The sequence below is a fragment of the Theobroma cacao genome, chromosome 7 (assembly GCF_000208745.1).
Source record: "Theobroma cacao cultivar B97-61/B2 chromosome 7, Criollo_cocoa_genome_V2, whole genome shotgun sequence".
NCBI classification, from domain to species: Eukaryota; Viridiplantae; Streptophyta; class Magnoliopsida; order Malvales; family Malvaceae; genus Theobroma; species Theobroma cacao.
Genome location: NC_030856.1, coordinates 6,065,037 through 6,082,473, shown reverse-complemented (window position 1 = coordinate 6,082,473; position 17,437 = coordinate 6,065,037). Strand labels below are relative to the sequence as shown.

At 36.0% G+C, this 17,437-nt stretch overlaps 3 protein-coding genes across 3 annotated transcripts; 1 reads left to right on the top strand and 2 right to left on the bottom strand.

Annotated features, from left to right (window-relative positions):
• LOC18594112 (homogentisate 1,2-dioxygenase) lies at positions 1,811-6,144 on the bottom strand. Its single transcript, XM_007021573.2, has 9 exons — positions 5,894-6,144; positions 5,513-5,743; positions 4,528-4,607; positions 3,969-4,136; positions 3,652-3,827; positions 3,374-3,443; positions 3,097-3,251; positions 2,621-2,704; positions 1,811-2,272 (listed from the first exon to the last, which is right to left on the bottom strand). The coding sequence occupies exons 1-9, from the start codon at positions 6,112-6,114 to the stop codon at positions 2,054-2,056; spliced, it is 1,404 nt and encodes a 467-aa protein (XP_007021635.2). The 5' UTR covers positions 6,115-6,144; the 3' UTR covers positions 1,811-2,053.
• LOC18507089 lies at positions 5,901-13,152 on the top strand. The gene is made up of 10 exons (XM_018124640.1): positions 5,901-6,359; positions 7,052-7,471; positions 8,045-8,158; positions 8,231-8,313; positions 9,651-10,105; positions 10,811-10,980; positions 11,211-11,296; positions 11,921-12,054; positions 12,286-12,591; positions 12,945-13,152. Exons 2-10 carry the CDS (start codon positions 7,205-7,207, stop codon positions 13,136-13,138), a joined length of 1,809 nt encoding a protein of 602 aa, XP_017980129.1. The 5' UTR covers positions 5,901-6,359; positions 7,052-7,204; the 3' UTR covers positions 13,139-13,152.
• Positions 13,549-17,113, bottom strand: LOC18594103 (G-type lectin S-receptor-like serine/threonine-protein kinase At4g27290). The gene is made up of 7 exons (XM_018124638.1): positions 15,659-17,113; positions 15,367-15,483; positions 14,962-15,119; positions 14,679-14,889; positions 14,345-14,582; positions 14,117-14,267; positions 13,549-14,038 (listed from the first exon to the last, which is right to left on the bottom strand). The coding sequence occupies exons 1-7, from the start codon at positions 16,938-16,940 to the stop codon at positions 13,736-13,738; spliced, it is 2,460 nt and encodes an 819-aa protein (XP_017980127.1). The 5' UTR covers positions 16,941-17,113; the 3' UTR covers positions 13,549-13,735.

Sequence of the window (17,437 nt, the reverse complement as noted above, 5' to 3'; positions counted from 1 at the left end):
CATTATTGCACGTGGAAGGAGGAAACAAGGGCCTACTTGTTCTTCTCAGTTAATAATAAAAAGGCCCAAAAAGGGGACGCGCAAACACATTACCATAAGGAAAGAAAGAAAGAAAAGTTGGGGGAGGGGAGGTGGTGTCCACTTTTGTACAGTTACATCCATTTGCAGTTGCAGTATGGCCTTGTGATTTCATACCTTTTGTTATATTTTTTCTTTTCTTCCTACTAATTATTTCTCTTTTCCCAGTTGTGGGAGATTGCATTGCAGGGTATGCAATTCTTTTTGTGCTTTTTTTTTTTTTTTTTAAATCCATAGACAGATGGCACCTAGGCATGTTTACTGGTTAAAGCTCAAATACAAGACCCTATGCAATTTCCTTGGGAATAGCTACATTGTTTCTAAGAGGGGGCCATATGGCCTTGCAATATGTTCTTCATACCTTTCGCCCTTGTATTTGAGATATCATTTGACTGTCTAAAAGATTCTCTTATTTTTCTTCCATGAATTCATCTTCACTTTTGGTCCCCTCCTCAAGCTCTTGGATTCTGGCTTCATGACTTGAAGGACCGTCTACTGAACCATCCTTGTAGCCATTGTGCAGGCCAAGAAAGCTGGTATAGCTGGACCTGGCCTTGTAGACTTAGTAACTGCAGAAACCCAAAGACTTGACTAAGTCCATGCTCAAAAAAGTTGTATCAACAGTTCAAATTTAGAAACAAGGTAAAACCTTAAGAAATACTACATGAAGACTTGGCAAATTAGATGGTAGATATCGGTATAACCTCAAGGGGATTCAAGTTCTTTGAACAATGGAAACCTTAAGAGTCATTCTTTTTGGAAAAGAAGTCTTCTGAAGTTAGGTGATGTATGTTTATTGTTCTGATCTCTTCTGATAAAGAAAAAACTTTAAATCCCAATGCCATGTAGTGGACATAGAGTTTTTGGCAAAGGGGTTATGACCGAATTTAATGCATTAATTAGTTCATAATTACAGCCTTACGAAAAAGGTTTTGCTTTTCTTCTTCTATTTTAGCTAGGCAAGCTTTCAAGAGGACTACATCAATGATTTTGCAAGAATTGAGGCTCAAAGCCAGCTCTGCCCCTCCTAAGAGAGTGGGTGAAGTGAACCATTGGGACCAAGTCCCAGGCTCTAGGAAATGGGTTCTACACCTGCTACTATTTAATTTCTGAAGGAAAAAAAATATTAAAAAAAAAGCTGTTTACTTTGCAGTTTGCATAAATCACATAGCATTTTTTTGTTAAATGTAATAGAAACTCAGTATATGGGCTTATTAGGGTTTGGGTAAAAAATTTACTATCCTTCCGAGTTTAGGTTTGAATACATACAAATATTTCTTTTTAGATACTTGATACCTGAATTTATATAGATATATAATATTATAGTATATGCTTTTAAGATGGCAATATTGATTTTTGGATGAGATATAGCTCTTGGTCAGGTTGTTTATTGTATTAAATCTGCAACACTATCAACCGCACGTTTGTCAATGGATTTAACCCAGAAAAATGGAAAACCCTTTTTGTAATTTATATAATTTACTGCAACCCAAAAAATCCCCAGAAGAAGAAGAATGACTTGCAGACAATTGATGTGGCAGAAAGAAGGGGAACAAAACACAGACTGATGCTCTTTCTGTTATTCTACCTCTCAGACTATGTATTCCTTTAAGACATTTGGATATCCACCTTGTAAATAGATGAAACTATGTTGTTACTCAGTACCTGGCAAGCTTGATCCTGTGCTTGTACAGGCATACATGAGAGAGAGAGAGAGAGAGAGAGAGAGAGGTATCAAATGCATATATATCGATATATTTTCATGTACTGTAGCAATCACAGTTTGTACTTTCGTATATTTATTTTGAGCCAAGACAATCATAGCACATAAGCAAGAGCTCAAGAACAACAAAACCACCCTGCCATCTTCCCTGACCCTTTCTGCTAACTACGTATATGCACATGCTAGTTAACTAGACAAGAGCTTGAGCCCAAGGTTAACATTTCAAGACCAAATCAACCATGGTGGCTTTTTTCATGGAGTCCATTCCGCCAAGTCATTGCTTTTACCATTTGCTTTTTCGCAAGAAAAGTGGGATTTCAGTCCTACCCAACACTGGTAATAATCATGATCCCTGAAGGGGGACTCAAGAACCCATGGACAGGTTCTAGGCATTAAAAATGATTCAAACATAAAGGCCATGGTATCAGTGATCTTGTGAGGTCCTGCCTCATTTCCTCGTGCAATTGTAGCCTGCAAGTCATAAGAGTAATGAGAACAGACCGTTGATTAAAAAAGGGGGGCAGTTTCAATAATAGAGGACTAAAGAAGCTTGTCAAGCAAGGAGTGGTCTTTTCAAGATTTTTAAAATCTTGAAAAGAAAATTTTGGAACACCTTTCGAAAGTAATAATCTTAAAAAAAAAATAGCTTTCTAAATTCATCGCTGGGATGAGCTATAGATTCTGACTAAGTTATTTTGCAAAATTTCATTGTAATACAGTTCATTTTTTTCTGGTCAATCAAATTATTATAAAGCTAAAGAACAAAAAGGCATAAATGAATACATCTTGCAATCTTGGAGCTGTACTTGAGATGGTTACCTCATATGTCTTGGTATCAGGACCATGTGGAGTCATGCAGCTGTGAAGACTAGCACCACCAGGCAGAAATCCATCAGCTTTTGCCTGAAACATCATAGAAAATTTTATATTAGAAGAATAAATAAGGCTAAATTCAGGTTTCGTCATGCTTGACCAAGAATTACTTCCAAATTAACAAGGCAAGCCAAAACATTAGAATAAAAGGTCAAACTTGCTTTCTACCAGCATGAAGATATCACTGTAGATACAACCCCACAATCCACTGTTATACTAGAAATATATTAATGAAGAAAAACACAACAGTTCTATGAAAAGCACATTGCAAAATAATCTTCTTCAAGAATTGGCCATATTGTGTTGTCAATTACTCAAGGATATTCTCAATCTCAGCAGAGAGATAAAGAAAATAGGGTTGCTTAAGTAGTCAAACTATACCAGCCAAAAGAGATAACAGCCAGAATGTGATAGGAATTCACCTCATATCCACCATATATTAGGCCCATAAATTCACTCATGCAATTACGATGGTAATATGGAGGTCGGAATGTGTGTTCAGCAACCAACCATCTCGAAGGGAAAATGACAAAATCAAGCAATGCCACACCCGGTTTATCAGTTGGTGCTGTCAGAACTGCAAGACATCACTCTAATCAAATGTGGATAATAGATACAAGCACAATTACACCAAAAAAAAAAAGCCTTGTCCTTAGAGGAAAAGTATTACAGGAAGACTGAGTCCATGTACAATCATACCAGTATTTATTGAAGGATCGCCATGGTCAACTAAAACAGTATTGTAAGGGCAGAACTTGCTAAGATCATACTGAAAAGCAACAAGATTTTGATTTAAATCAGATCACTAAAATTTGTCATAATCCAAATCTTACAGTTTTAACTATTTTAGTTTGAACTTTGAACTGTTACCTGATCAACTTAATACATGCAAAAACAAAAGGCTGACAACTAAATGCCTCTACTACATACTATATGGTCAAAATAAAGAAGACTAATACTATGACCATTACACCCACCTTATATGGGACATAATTACCATGCCAGGCAACTACATTGAAAGGAGAAAAATCTTGTCTTGCATTGAAAAGTTCTCCTCCAAACTTTTGTACAATAGTAAACCCTGGGCGGGGGTGCTCCTCAAACCAGGCTGTGGGAGCAAGGAAGTCCCTTGAAGCAGCAAGACCGTTAGCACCTACACAAGATCAAAATCATACCCTAAGGGTCATATCCATCCAACATGATCCATAAAGTGACTTATTCTTAATGGTACGAGAACAACAAAATATTATGCTTCATTCACTCACAGGCCACATCTGAACAAGAAATTAGGTACCTATCGGACCAAGATCAGGAAGTTGAAAATGGGTACCGAAAACCTCAGCAACATAACCACGCGATGGGCCATCAGGCAAATCTACAACAAAGCGAAAGCCTTGAGGCAAAACAGCAATTTCACCAGGAGAGACCTGCAATCTTCCACATTCAGTAGTGATCCATAGCCCTGTAATTAGAAATGAAGTTCTTAAGTAAGCATATTCCCTCATGTCAAAAAAATATTTGAGTTCTCCACACACACTCATAAATGAATAAATAAAACAGAGAAAACATAAATTCTCATCACATGGCAAGGCCTAACAGATAGAGCCAGATTTCTCAATAATACAAGTTGTTCATGCCCCAGAATGAAATGCAAGCTACAACAATGACTTATAAGTTAAATATTGTGTTTAATTTCAGTAAATTCTATTTTAGTATCCTTTTATTTTAAAAAATTAAACTACTCAAATTGAAAACCTAAAAATTGAGACAAATTCCGGACATGCAAAATTTTGCAGTTTAAAAATTGTTCCACAGGTGCCCATGAATTCACAGATAAAAGGATTTTAACTTACTTCCTTGCTGGGGAACTACCAAAAAGTCACCATCTGCATTGCAGAAGGCACAATTGTCCATTGATTTGTTGGCAGTGTACCTACATGTGAAAAAAATTTTATTGCCTCTTTAACATATACATTTTAGCCAAACGATTAAGTATGACTCCAAGTCTCCTCACTAAGGATCAATGCATCCAAAAAAGTTGTTTTCTGAATACTTTAGAGAGACAGAGACAAACTGACAGAGAGATATGATGGTGAAACTCATCTCCACCAAGCACATAATATATTTGGCAGCCAGAATACATATCAGGTCAAAATATAGGTGTCAAAATAAGACCAACTCAGCTCAGTTCTGTTTTCCTAATGGGCAAGTTGCACTTCAGAGAAGTATTCCATTCCACTCAGCTCAGTGCTTGTGAAATGTGCCAAGTTTTAAAACTTCAAGAACTGCAATTCCTCCAATATCAAGTCTACTAAGGTCATCTTGCCAGGACTCCACATCTTATGAATGCTTAAAATCATACATCAAACATGTTACTAAACACTTCAGCTTCTAATTTTCTCCCCAAGATTGGCCAGCAAACAGTTCTACATCAAACATGTTACTAAACACTTCAGCTTCTAATTTTCTCCCCAAGATTGGCCAGCAAACAGTTCTAAAAGTAAAATTATACTTGTCCACTTCCTTTTCATCATCATTTCCCCAATTATATAAAAATCAACAAGCAATATATATAATTGGCCAAGGTCTATAACTTAACGCCGTAGAGACTAGTGCCATGGAATTGGTTTAGTTTCCTTAAACCTTATGAATACTAGAACAACAAAATCCAACAAATCCCACACTAAATTTCTCATAATTCTTCGATAACAGGTAAAAAAATAGTACTAATATACATAATACTGCTTATCGAAAACAGAAAAAAAAAAAAACACGGTCATATAGCACTAATGATCGGATTCATGAAAGAAGCGAAATGACCAATAAAATACCAATTACATGTGAATAGCATATCCATGTCGAAGGAATGAGCTGCCAGCTCCACATATCGTGAACAAACCATCAATAAAATCCGTCGGCGTATCGGGAATATCCACAGGCTTCCACCGGAGCTGAGTAGGGTTTGCAACCGTGTTGGACCCGTCGAATTCACTCACAAGCTTCTTATGACTTGAGTCACGAGGCCAAAACGGCTCGTGAGTAACCGATGGTTTGATTCGATATAACCAACTATTCACACAGTAAATTCAAAAAATTTAAAAAATTAAAATTGTAAAAAAAAAAAGACAAACTTCAATATTGTTCATCTTAAATGGACACGTGTCCACTTAAAAGTTCAACAAATGAACGAATAAACGATCTAAGATAGTAAAGATTTACCTGCGCTGATTAAGCTTACGAGGAGAAGTGAAGGAAGTGCCAGAAATCTGCTCAGCGTAGAGTCCAAAAGGGCAAATAAGAGGACTGTTTTGGCCACGTGGCAAAGCTCCAGCGATCGCCTCCGACGAGAAATGATTGCCGAATCCCGATTGGTACTCCAAATCTTCGGGAAAAACCCCCAAACCGTTGCCTTTTGTGGTCTCCGCCGCTGGCTTCTCCATCTTTCTCTGTCTGGATTGAATCGTACTAGAAAATCTGACAAGAAAGTCACCAGTGACGGACGTGAAGAATCTGCGATCAAGAGATGTTGACGTGGCAGTTTGGTCAGCTGAAGAGACGTGTCGAGATCTGCAACTTTTTGGGATCAGGTAAATTATTGAGAGGATCTTGACCGTTGATTTTAATGACTTCTGGAGTTTGGTTTCTAGGGTCTACATATTGGACAGTGGAGATAAAAGCTCTCCAGGTAAGTCTTTGTCTTTTACCGTTGTACCGTTAGTGCCCGCTTTTTCTTTTTTATTTTTTGGTTGAAACCTTTTTTTTTTAATTATTGTTTATAAATAAAGATAATAATTAGAAACACTATATGCAAATTTTTAATTTCCAACTTTGAATTTTAAAATTATTTATATTGATTCATTTTTATTTTTTATCTCATAAATTTCTTCATCCCTAATATAAAAAATCTAAATTTTTATTAATTGTGACAATAATTATATACTTTTCAACTTAAAATAAATGAAGAAATATATTAACATACAAAAAAAATTATCTTTTTTTGTTAATAAATAAAAATAGGAAAACAAATAACAATTATAATATCATTTATATCCAAATATAAAAATTAATAATTTCGTTAAATTAATTATAAAAATTACTATCTAAATGGTTTTAAATTGCACAATATTATAAATAAAGTAATAATAATAAAAAGAGTAATTTTAAATTTGAAAAAACCATAAATAATAGCAGAATAATAAATTAAAAATAATTATTTTATAATAGAGACATTTTTAAAATTTTTCCTCATACCTTGCTCTTAGAGCAAAATCTTTTATTTAAACAATTTTTATTTTTTGAAAATATTTGATATTTTTATATCTTAATATATGCTAATATTAATATAATCCTATTTTGTTAATTAATTTGCCCTTCCAGATTCCGAATGGCGGCCACGCCCATTCGGCTCCTTCACCATGCCCGCGAAAACCTTCACTTCTCCATCGCTGCTTAAAACGTCAGCCAAAGACCGAAGCTTGGGTTGCTTTGTGGAACCATAGCTAAAACAAAGCAAGAGGCAGAATCACGGAGATGGAGAAATTTAAAGCTAGTTTAGAAGAACCCAAGACCTATAAACGAAAGCTAGACAAAAGGATGATACTATCATTAACACGGCCGTCTTATCTTCTAAATCTGGGAGGACTCCACATTCGATGGGAAAATCGGCAAAGGTTGTGTTATCTTTTGGAGAAACTCGTAAAGCAGCATAATTGGGCTGAGGCAAGTGGGGTATTAAGCTTGTTGCTGAAGGGTACTTCCAGGGATCGATCTGCTGATTTGAATCGCCTCAAGTATTGGGTATGGCTGAATTTCTTTCTTGGATGACAAAATGCATGACTCTACCATTTTGTGATACAATTGTGTTAGAATGAGTGTAGCATGTTATTTGTTTGTTTATTTTTGTTCTTTAGCAACTTTTTAGGAAGCAAGAAAGCAAGTAATCAGTGACTTAACAGAGCTTTATTTATTGAATTATTTTGTTACCTTCATGTGTTAGAGATGTTTTCTAGTTCAATTATTTGCATATGTCCTCTGTTTTTTTTTTGGTTCAAGCTTAGATACCTTTTTGTGTTTAGGCTTGTGCATCATATGTATATGTCGAAGATATTTGTAAATTTGTTGTAAGAGGATGCGAAGCAGTGACTTATGAGAGAAAGTACAGATGGAGCAGAGAATTTGCACCAAAGAGTAGCAGTGGATATTTTCTAATGAACGTTCAAAATAGACTAATAGCAGCTGAAAACAGATGCATTATTAATTATATTATTGCATGCTAGTACAATTTGATTTTGTGCTTTTGTATATATGTTTTGCTTTTCGGATATCTAGTTGAATGTAAGAATTGATGATGTGTGTAAGGGATGTTTTTAGGCTTCAGTTAGGCTTCTTAAGCACATAGAGGGAGATAATGTTGATGTTAGAAGGATCAGGGACATCTATGAGATTTGGATGAGCAGGATCAGGTCCAAGACTGCGCAAGTAGAGGTATAGTTTGACATATTCACAATTATTGCTGCATCTACCTGTTTTCAAAATAGATCTTTTGCGGTTGAACAGGAGCAGATTGCAGTTCATTTGGAGTTCATTATTTTCTGCCTGACACATGGGAATCTTGGGTGGGCTCATCAAGCTGCTTTAAGGTATTGTTCTTATATACTTTTCCTTAAGGATTTGGGTTAATGTAGAAGCAATATCATATTGTTGTGCCTATCATCACCTAATTGTCAATCATTGTACATCACTCACTGTGTTATCCATCATGCAAAATTAGGAAGCTAGTAACAATCTTTCTGGCAAAAGAACTCCTTCTGCAGCTCTAACTGTCAAGAAAGAGTTGGCTGCAATGACTGTAAGCTTGCCCTTGAACATATGAATCTACTTGAATAATTCAAATCTATTGTGTCTTTAATTCATACTTAGATAATGGTTAGCTTTTGATTTAGGTTTCCTTTAGCCATATAGATATTTCAAGATCTGTGCAAGGACATTTTCAATATTGGGTTGGTTTGTATAGCAAAGAAAATTTCTTATTTAATTTGAAACCCATGCCATCATGTGTTCTTATAAATTTTGGTCAGAGTTCCTCATTGGGTTAGTTTCTTTTGTGGTGTGACATTGTTGCTGGAATATGTTGACTGATGAGTGCTGCATTGGGTTTATGCTGGTGTAGTCTTGGACCTCTTGGTTTATATAAGGCAGTGTGAGGAACACAAAAATTTAGGTAGTTTTTTTGGGGGCTGAATCATCCTCTGACAAGCTGTATCAGAGGCCTTTGAGAGTTACTAGTAAACAAGTCAAAGATTTTGGTGCAGGACAAATTAGAAGCCACCTGCCTTCTTCGCTTGTACCAGAATTTGATTTAAGATATTTAGGGATTTTTAGGTTTTAGGATTCTAAAGAAACAGAAATAAGTTTTTTCTTTGAGGAAACTGGAGCCAATCAATAAGATTTAGTGTCTTCACATGGAGGAAAGATGGTTTGCTACTATATACAGGTTAGGGGTTGTTAGGATTTGGTATAGTTAGGGTCTTTGTAGCTTAGGAATGGAAGAATCAGTTCTGGTTGGCTTGGAGAATGCTGCTAGGAAGAATAACATTGTATAATCAGAGAGATCTGCCTAGAAAGTGATGAATTTGTTTCTCTACTTGCATAGTGTGTATTTGCCAACGTTAGGCTCAGTTGAGGAAAGTGATTCCATGATAATTTGGTTAGAATTTTTCTGGCTGTGGTACATGACATTATGCATCTCTGTTTAGGTCAATGGATGGATCAGTCCATTGGTTTGTGAAAGAGTCATCTCACATGTTTCTACAGTAGCATTTTTTTTTTTGGAAAGATATACAGTAGCATTCTTGATGTAGTTATATATGAATCTTTTAACGATCGCTATATGCAAGTAAAGATTTATTGTCTTTGGAATATAATACATGAATGAATTCAGTGTTTGAGTGACTTTGATGAGCTTTCTCCTTCTCAGCTTGATGAAAGAACGTCACCTTAGTAGTCACTCAATGTCAAATTTGGTCATGGGCTTGACATTCTGTCAGCTTTGGTATTCCAATCTCACCGACGAGGTTAAGCTGAGAGATTCAAACCAGGATTACACCCCTCAGCTGCAATCAGACACTTCAGGATCAAAATTCAGCAACCAAATTGTTAACTCAGAGGGAAATAATGCGGCTTATACTCATGATGCTGTTACTTTTCAATATGATTCAGAGACATCTGTCATGAATGATAAAAGAATAACTCCGGTGGCTATTAGCAAGCTACACAGTGAAGTTCCTGTGCAGAATGATGTTAATTGGCCTCTTGCAAATCTCCAAGAAGAGGTTCAGCCACTGGCTTCCTACCGGAACTCCTCTGAAAATGAAGCTGGTTTATACAATGATAGTGGCTATACATGTGATCCTTCAGTTTTCTCTGCCCTTGGTGAGCTTTGAATGCCCTATATGCATTTTTATCTGTCATGATAATACCAAGTTTTACTTTTGGTATTCTTCTTTTGACTTTGGAGTGATATATTGAGCATGATGTTGCCTATGCATGCAGATCCAAGGTATATTTTGGACAATTAAAAGTCTTTAGTGCTGCATAGCAGATTATTATTTCCCTTTTTCTTAGTGTTAGTACATGAGAACTCATTCAATTGTTGACTAAATGGGAAACATGCTAGAGATCCAGAAATAAAGGGGAAAAATTGGAAAGAAAGACTTGATGCTAGGACTCAAACAAATAAAGATCCAGCAAATACCAATATCAGATACACAGATATGCATCAGAGCTAGTAAAATATTCTTTTGCTTAAGTATAGGAGATAACCTTCCTATCTTCCTCATCCCTTCTGTTGTCATACTTTATATGTTACTCTGTTGGATATTCATCCTACCTAGTGGAAGTATGTTAAAAATTCTTAAATAGACACTCTGAATTTATTTGTATATATGTCGAATGTCAAGTGGCTTAATTACTTGACAGGCTGAAGAATATCTTTGCATGAATAATGTTTTGGATGCATTGTTATGATTTTCTACAATGGTATCTGTTTGAGGCTTTTTGGCTTTGATAATTATTAATTGTTTCATGATGATACCTAAGCCTATGGATTACTGAAATTTGTCATCTTTCTTATTTCAGAGAGTCTAGAGTCATGGTTGATGCCATTAAAGTTGCCACATTCTAGTGAGAACTTTGTCTATTTGCATAGGCAAATACTTAATAATCATTATAACGATGCTGTGAAGTATCTACAGCTTGCACTTCACTCTACACCCCATTTGTCAGCAGCATTACTTCCTTTAGTGCAGGTATAATTTTGTTTCCCTTACAATTTTTTTTTGTATTTTGAACATCTTAAATGGTAAGCTGGAGCATCTTTTAGTATTCTTATAGAGATTTAGATATACATTAGTCAAAACACAAAAAGGGATCTATATCTATATAATAGTATGATAGAGAATTTAATTACTTTTAAAAGTTATTCTTTCTTACTGATTCAAACATTATGTTTTTTCTCTTTTTGTCTGTTTTATGCCAGTTGTTGCTGATTGGAGGTCAACTGAATGAGGCCCTAAGTGAAGTCGAAAAGTTCTGTAACAATTCAAGAGTGCCCTTTCCATTTAGGTATCGGCCTATCAAAAAATTTTGTTCCCCCCCCCCCCCCCTCCCTTTTTTTACATGGTTCCCAAGAAGTGAATCATATTGGAAAATATAATCCCGAAGATACTTTATTTCATTTTGGCTTAACTCAGATAACTTGAGAATAACAGAAAAAGTAATATGAAGATAAGTGGTAGAGGACTCACCTAATGATTACAACTCAGGTATTTCTTGTGGCAGTTATGTCTGGTGATAATCTTTTTGGGAAAATATTACATCTGAATCTGTTAGTACTAGTTGTTCCAAGGGACGTTATGGTACTGTTGCCTTTGCAGAGATTTTTGTGATAAGGCAGATAGTTTTTGTTGACATTACTTTCCTTTTTCTTCTGTCTTGACAAATATATCTTCTGCAGAAATCTCCCTTGGGTGTATCCGAGGCTAAAGCTCCCTCTTCGCTTAGAAGTTTTCCTTTAGTAGAATGGGCTTGATATTTTAATTATTTTCTACTCTCTCCCATGGAATCTTTATTTTCAGGAGTACTTTCTAAATATTATGGAGAAGATTTAATTATTCTTGCAGTATGCTAATATTTCCAGTTGGTCCTCTTGTTACCTTTACAAAACACTGATGTGTTGATCTTTTGCAGATTAAGGGCCAGTCTTTTAGAGTGTTTTTATTCTAATGATTCTGTCATGCTCTCTACATGTTTTGAGAAGACTTTGAAGCAGGATCCAACATGCTGCCACTCATTGGCAAGGCTTGTCAGCATGCATCAAAATGGTATATTATCAATTATCTTGCATAGATAGACCAGTACCCACTTCATTTGACAGTTGTTTCAATGCAGTGATTCTATCAACTAGTTGTAACACATAACAACGACCCAGGTCCCCTCCCCCTTCTGGTCTGCTTTTGCAATATTTGAACTTGGGTTTTGACAATCTCTCTCTCTCTCTCTCTTAATCATAGAAGTTTTTGCATATATAACTGTGATTTTGATATTCTTTTCAGGGGACTATAGTCTGGAATCCCTTGTGGAGATGATTGCTTTGCATTTGGAAGCTACCAATCCAGAGTCCAATACATGGAGGGAGTTTGTTTCATGCTTCCTCAAACTATATCAGCATGAAGAGGATCAATTGTCAGTATGTCTCAATGGGAATGAAGGTGAACAAATTCCAAAGCTCTCTGTTAACTACAATAAGATGCCAAAATTTTTTACTGAGGGAAAATCAACAAAAGTTTGGAGGTTACGCTGCAAATGCTGGTTAAAACGTCACTTTGCCAAGAAGATGCTTGCATCAGAAATTGCTTCAGGTTTGTTACTGTCTAATCCTTTCCCTCTGCACCATTTTACTTAATTCCTTTACTATCTATCTCAGGTCTCACAGGAGTCAGACCCCCATGTTGGTTGAGCCTGCTTACATTATAGTTTATTGTCCTTTTGATTGCTAACATTTGCATGATTCTTTTGGCTTGCTAGTTTTGAAGAATGGTTATTTAACCTGAATAAATTTATTGTTTCAATCATCATCAAGCATCACCTAGTCATATGCTATGTTGCATCTTTCGTATTTTAGTACCCATCTAGCGAACTACTCCACATGCTTCATGATCCTTTTCTTGGCGCGATTGGTTAAATAAATTTTTGTTCTCCTTGTTTGGAACAGGGTTCTCGGAGCTTTTAACTTACAAAGCAGCTTGCGCATCCCATTTGTATGGTCAAGAGTTCGACTACGTTGTAAAGGTTTATTCCCATTTAGAGGAACAAAATGATAGGGACCTACTAAGATTCCTAAAAAGGCACATTGAGAATTCTATCAGATTAAATGCGAATATTCAAGAGAAATTAAATAAGATATAGTTTTCATGCAAGCATATCTTTCTTTCTGTTGTTCTTTATATCATTATTCATCTTTAATTTTATGGATGAGGCAATTGAATCTCTCATTTTTGGCTAAAACACATCATATCTCTATGTTTTAGATCAACACAATACAATTGGAAGATAATAATTATGATAACATAAATGTAAAGCAATAAACAGTTTTCTACCTAGTAATTTTGGTGACATTTATCGCTAAGGGTAAAACAATGCAAGATTATTTTATTAAGCTAACAGAAACTGTTAAACCTTTTTCCCTTTATTAGACTAATGCCAGCGGCAGCGTAGATTGTAAGATGTTCTCATAATTAGCCTTGTGGTCTATGTTTTGCAATGTTTGTCCTAATTGAATTCTCAGATAAGAAACCAATATTCGGAGACAAACTATATTCAAAATACAGAAATTTTCTTCAGGAATCTTTCTACAAGATCTGTCTTCTGAATTTAACATGAGAAATAGAGCAACCAATCCTTTCATATCGCACACATGGATGTAGAAATGTAATGTACAAACTGCATGATGAGCAAACATTTGCTAAGACAATGACAGAGTAAGACCTATAGCTAAATATTTCTCTATCGACCATCCAAAGTTGAGATAGTAACATCATTATTTGACAATTTACTATTGCTTGAAGAAGAATCTGTTTCTAGTGACTTATTGTCCATCAGGATACTGGGTTCCTTGGGTTCTACCAGGGCAATCTCACTACCCAGCATAAGAACCGCGGATGACATGCTGGGTCTATCATCAGGACGTTGTTGCACACATAAGAGAGCAATGTGGATGCACCTCACCACTTCGGACAGAGAGCATGACTCTTGTAAAAACGAATCAATCAGTTCTTTTGGCTTTTCTTTCTTCCACAGTGCCCAAGCCTAAGACAAAATTATAAGGTATTGGTCATTCTCCTTTTCAAAGTACATCAACATTTAACAAGTAAGTTTCATGCTCACATGTCCAATCAGGTTGAGGTCATGGCTTGGATTGTAAAACCCTTTATTTTTCTTGCCACTTATAATCTCCAGCACCAGTACCCCGAAGCTGAAAACGTCTGATTTTACTGAGAATTGCCCATCGATAGCGTATTCTGGTGCCATATAACCACTGTAGAAAATCAGCAGAAGAAAGCAACATTAGTGATGATTACAGTTAAATTCATGAATGTGCAGTTAACAACTTACTAAGTTCCAACCACTCTATTTGTATTCCCCTCTGTCTGGTCTCCTCCAAAAGTTTTAGCCAAGCCAAAGTCTGAAATTTTTGGATTCATCTCACTATCAAGAAGAATATTACTAGTTTTAAGATCTCTGTGTATGATCCTCAATCTGGAATCTTGATGCAGATAGACAAGCCCCCGAGCAACTCCATTGATAATATGAAAACGCTTTGGCCAATCTAGTAGCTCATGTCTTGCTCTGTCTGACATGCATGTATTACATTGAAATTCAGTCTCCATTTGTTATATATATGCACTAGCCTACAGAAATTTTTCAGGTTTTTTGAGGGATCCATTACCGAAAATGAAGAAATTCAGACTTTTGTTCGGCATAAATTCATACACCAGCATTTTCTCCTCTCCTTGGATGCAGCATCCAAGAAGCTTTACAAGATTCCGATGTTGAAGTTTGGCGATCAGTGCTACTTCATTTTTGAACTCATCTGATCCTTGTCTTGAGCGTATTGAGAGCCTCTTCACAGCAATTTGTTGTCCATCTTCCATAGTACCCTGAAAATAATGTACTATATATAAGAATGTTCTTGTCTACTATTCACTTTAAGCAGAACAGTGCAAATTTACCTTGTAAACAGGCCCAAAACCACCTTCTCCCAGCTTGTTGTCAGATGAGAAGCCATTGGTGGCTTTAGCTAACACAGCTAGGTCGAATAATTCAAGTTCTATATCTTCCTTTTGCCCTGCATTGCTCCTGCTATTTACACCATGATTTTCATTTTCCCCTGAAACAGTTGCCAAACGTGCTAACATTAGCCATAGAATGTTGGGTTATGACTACTTTGTTGGTTTTGGTCCAACATATTTCTGAACAAAACCTCAAAATTCCTCTCACAGCCATCAAATGATTGTGTTTGAGTTCTTTTGGATCTTTTCTCAAAAGAACCAGGGGATGTTTCTAGCACTCTTTACATTTCTGAAGTTTCTCTAAAGCATTGTTGAAATATGATTTCTGAAGGCAGATGGCTTTACCTTGCATTCTTGTACGGCTTCTGTGAAAGTAATAGCAAACAAGAAGCAAACCAACAATTAAGAAAATGACAGTTGGAGGTATGACTGCTTGCTTCATTTTAACCTGACCTTTTGGCTCTTCATGGACAAGGACAATTCAATGAATCCAAGAAAGAAAAAGAAAGAAGTTAGTTAAATTAGAGCTGAGAATTGATGCACAAATGCTGCAGCGTTAAATGGTTTAATACTTGGTAATATAACTTCAAGGAAATACTTGATACTTATCACAATCAAAAGTAATTGGCTCATATACCTGCTTCAGAAGTAGACATTCGAATGTATAGTTCTTGCCCACCATCTTGAAACTGTTTGATATCAATCAGATCTCCAAACCAAATGGCACAGCCACTTCCTTGTCCTCTTATATCTGTGTTTGTGTAGGCCATACAAGAACAGTTCTGTAAACATTTAGCCCTGCATTCTTTGAGACCTATGCTTTTGTCTACCCAAGAATGTTCTGTATCTGGCAGTTTCAATCGACCAAATTTGATAAATGCATCTCCCTTCTGGCAGTCTAATGGCTTATTGCGCACACATCCTTGAGACCAGTTGATGGAGTCCCAATACCGTGAAGCTTTATGCTTGAATCCTTTCAAACACTGACAAGGTAGCGCTTCAGCACTGTCACAAATCCCATATGCACCACAGAGTCCAAAGTTGTCACAGAAATCCGTCGGTGGAAAAGTAGAAAGCATCCAACTTCTACTTCCTTCAATCCAAAAGTAGCCCTGGCCCTGATAGACGGTTTGGTTCAAAACATACCTCATGATAGCTGATTGATTGCCGAGGTGAAATCCGAAGTACACCTCGTCATTATTCCATACAAATTCGAACTGAAAAAGAAGACTAGGCCTTAGCAAGGGTGTACCACTGTATCCGAGGCCATTCCAGGGGCCTGTCCGATAGTATTTCTTTGTACCCTTCCATGAACCAAAATCAGGGTAATTATTTAGCTCGACGCCAACAGTGAAGTCTCCAGGAGATGGATCATCAGAGCTCTTCCATGCTGTCAAACGGCGATCAAGACCAGTTCTCAAGTCCCATCCCAACTTCATCCCTGGTAGAATAGTATCAGTTGGATAGTCAAAGCTTTGCCACGAAAGAGTTCTTTCTGAATTACCATCACCACTTTCATCTCTTATGACAAGATTTCCAGAATCCAAGAGCTGTACTATTGGCTTTCGAGCTATCTTTGTTGAGTTTGTGGACCAAACAACACCGTTGCTTCGACTGAACAGCATAAGATTGCCTTTGCTGTTGAACAACAGCATACCATATGAGTCATTGATTGGGTTGCGCCGGTTTGCAACCCAAACAACAGTTCGGACAGGGATTTTCTTGTACCATACTCCCAAGTAACGATTCATGGAGCTTCCAGGTCTGAAGAAACCCAGTTCAAAGATTCCATCTCTGGAAACCAAGGTCCTGCCATCACTTAAAGACTCTGAGGAGGTAAAGCTGTCGATTCCAACAGAGAATCTGGTGAAGAAACTGAGCAACGTAATTTTGATCGAAATGAAAGATAAAATGTCCATCGCTTCCCAAGCTTTCACAACTCACTGCTAGAGCTTTTCACATTGAAGCATTATAAAAGAAAAGAATCTCAAAGCTCATAACAGTTCACTTGCATGGAGGTGCATGCAAGTAGGGTGTGAGCAAAATTGTACTGGATCAAGAGAATTGATTCAAATGTGATTTAAATAAAACTATTCGGTCTAATTAGTTCATTAAATTTATTAATTTAAAAAGTTTGATCCAATTTATTTATTTGATTGATTATTAATTTTAAAATTTTTAAACTGAATCGATAAAAACATCAAATTATATATATTATATATATTAATATATATTATATATATTATTTTTAAATTTAAATAAAATATATATTTTTATTACTAATTTTTTTTCATATTTTATAATTATCGATGAAGGTTATAAATTTTAATATTGTAATTTGCAAAAAAAGGATACAATTTTAGTTTTTTTAATCTAAAATTCAACCAATCGAACCAATTCAATATTTGGTTAATTT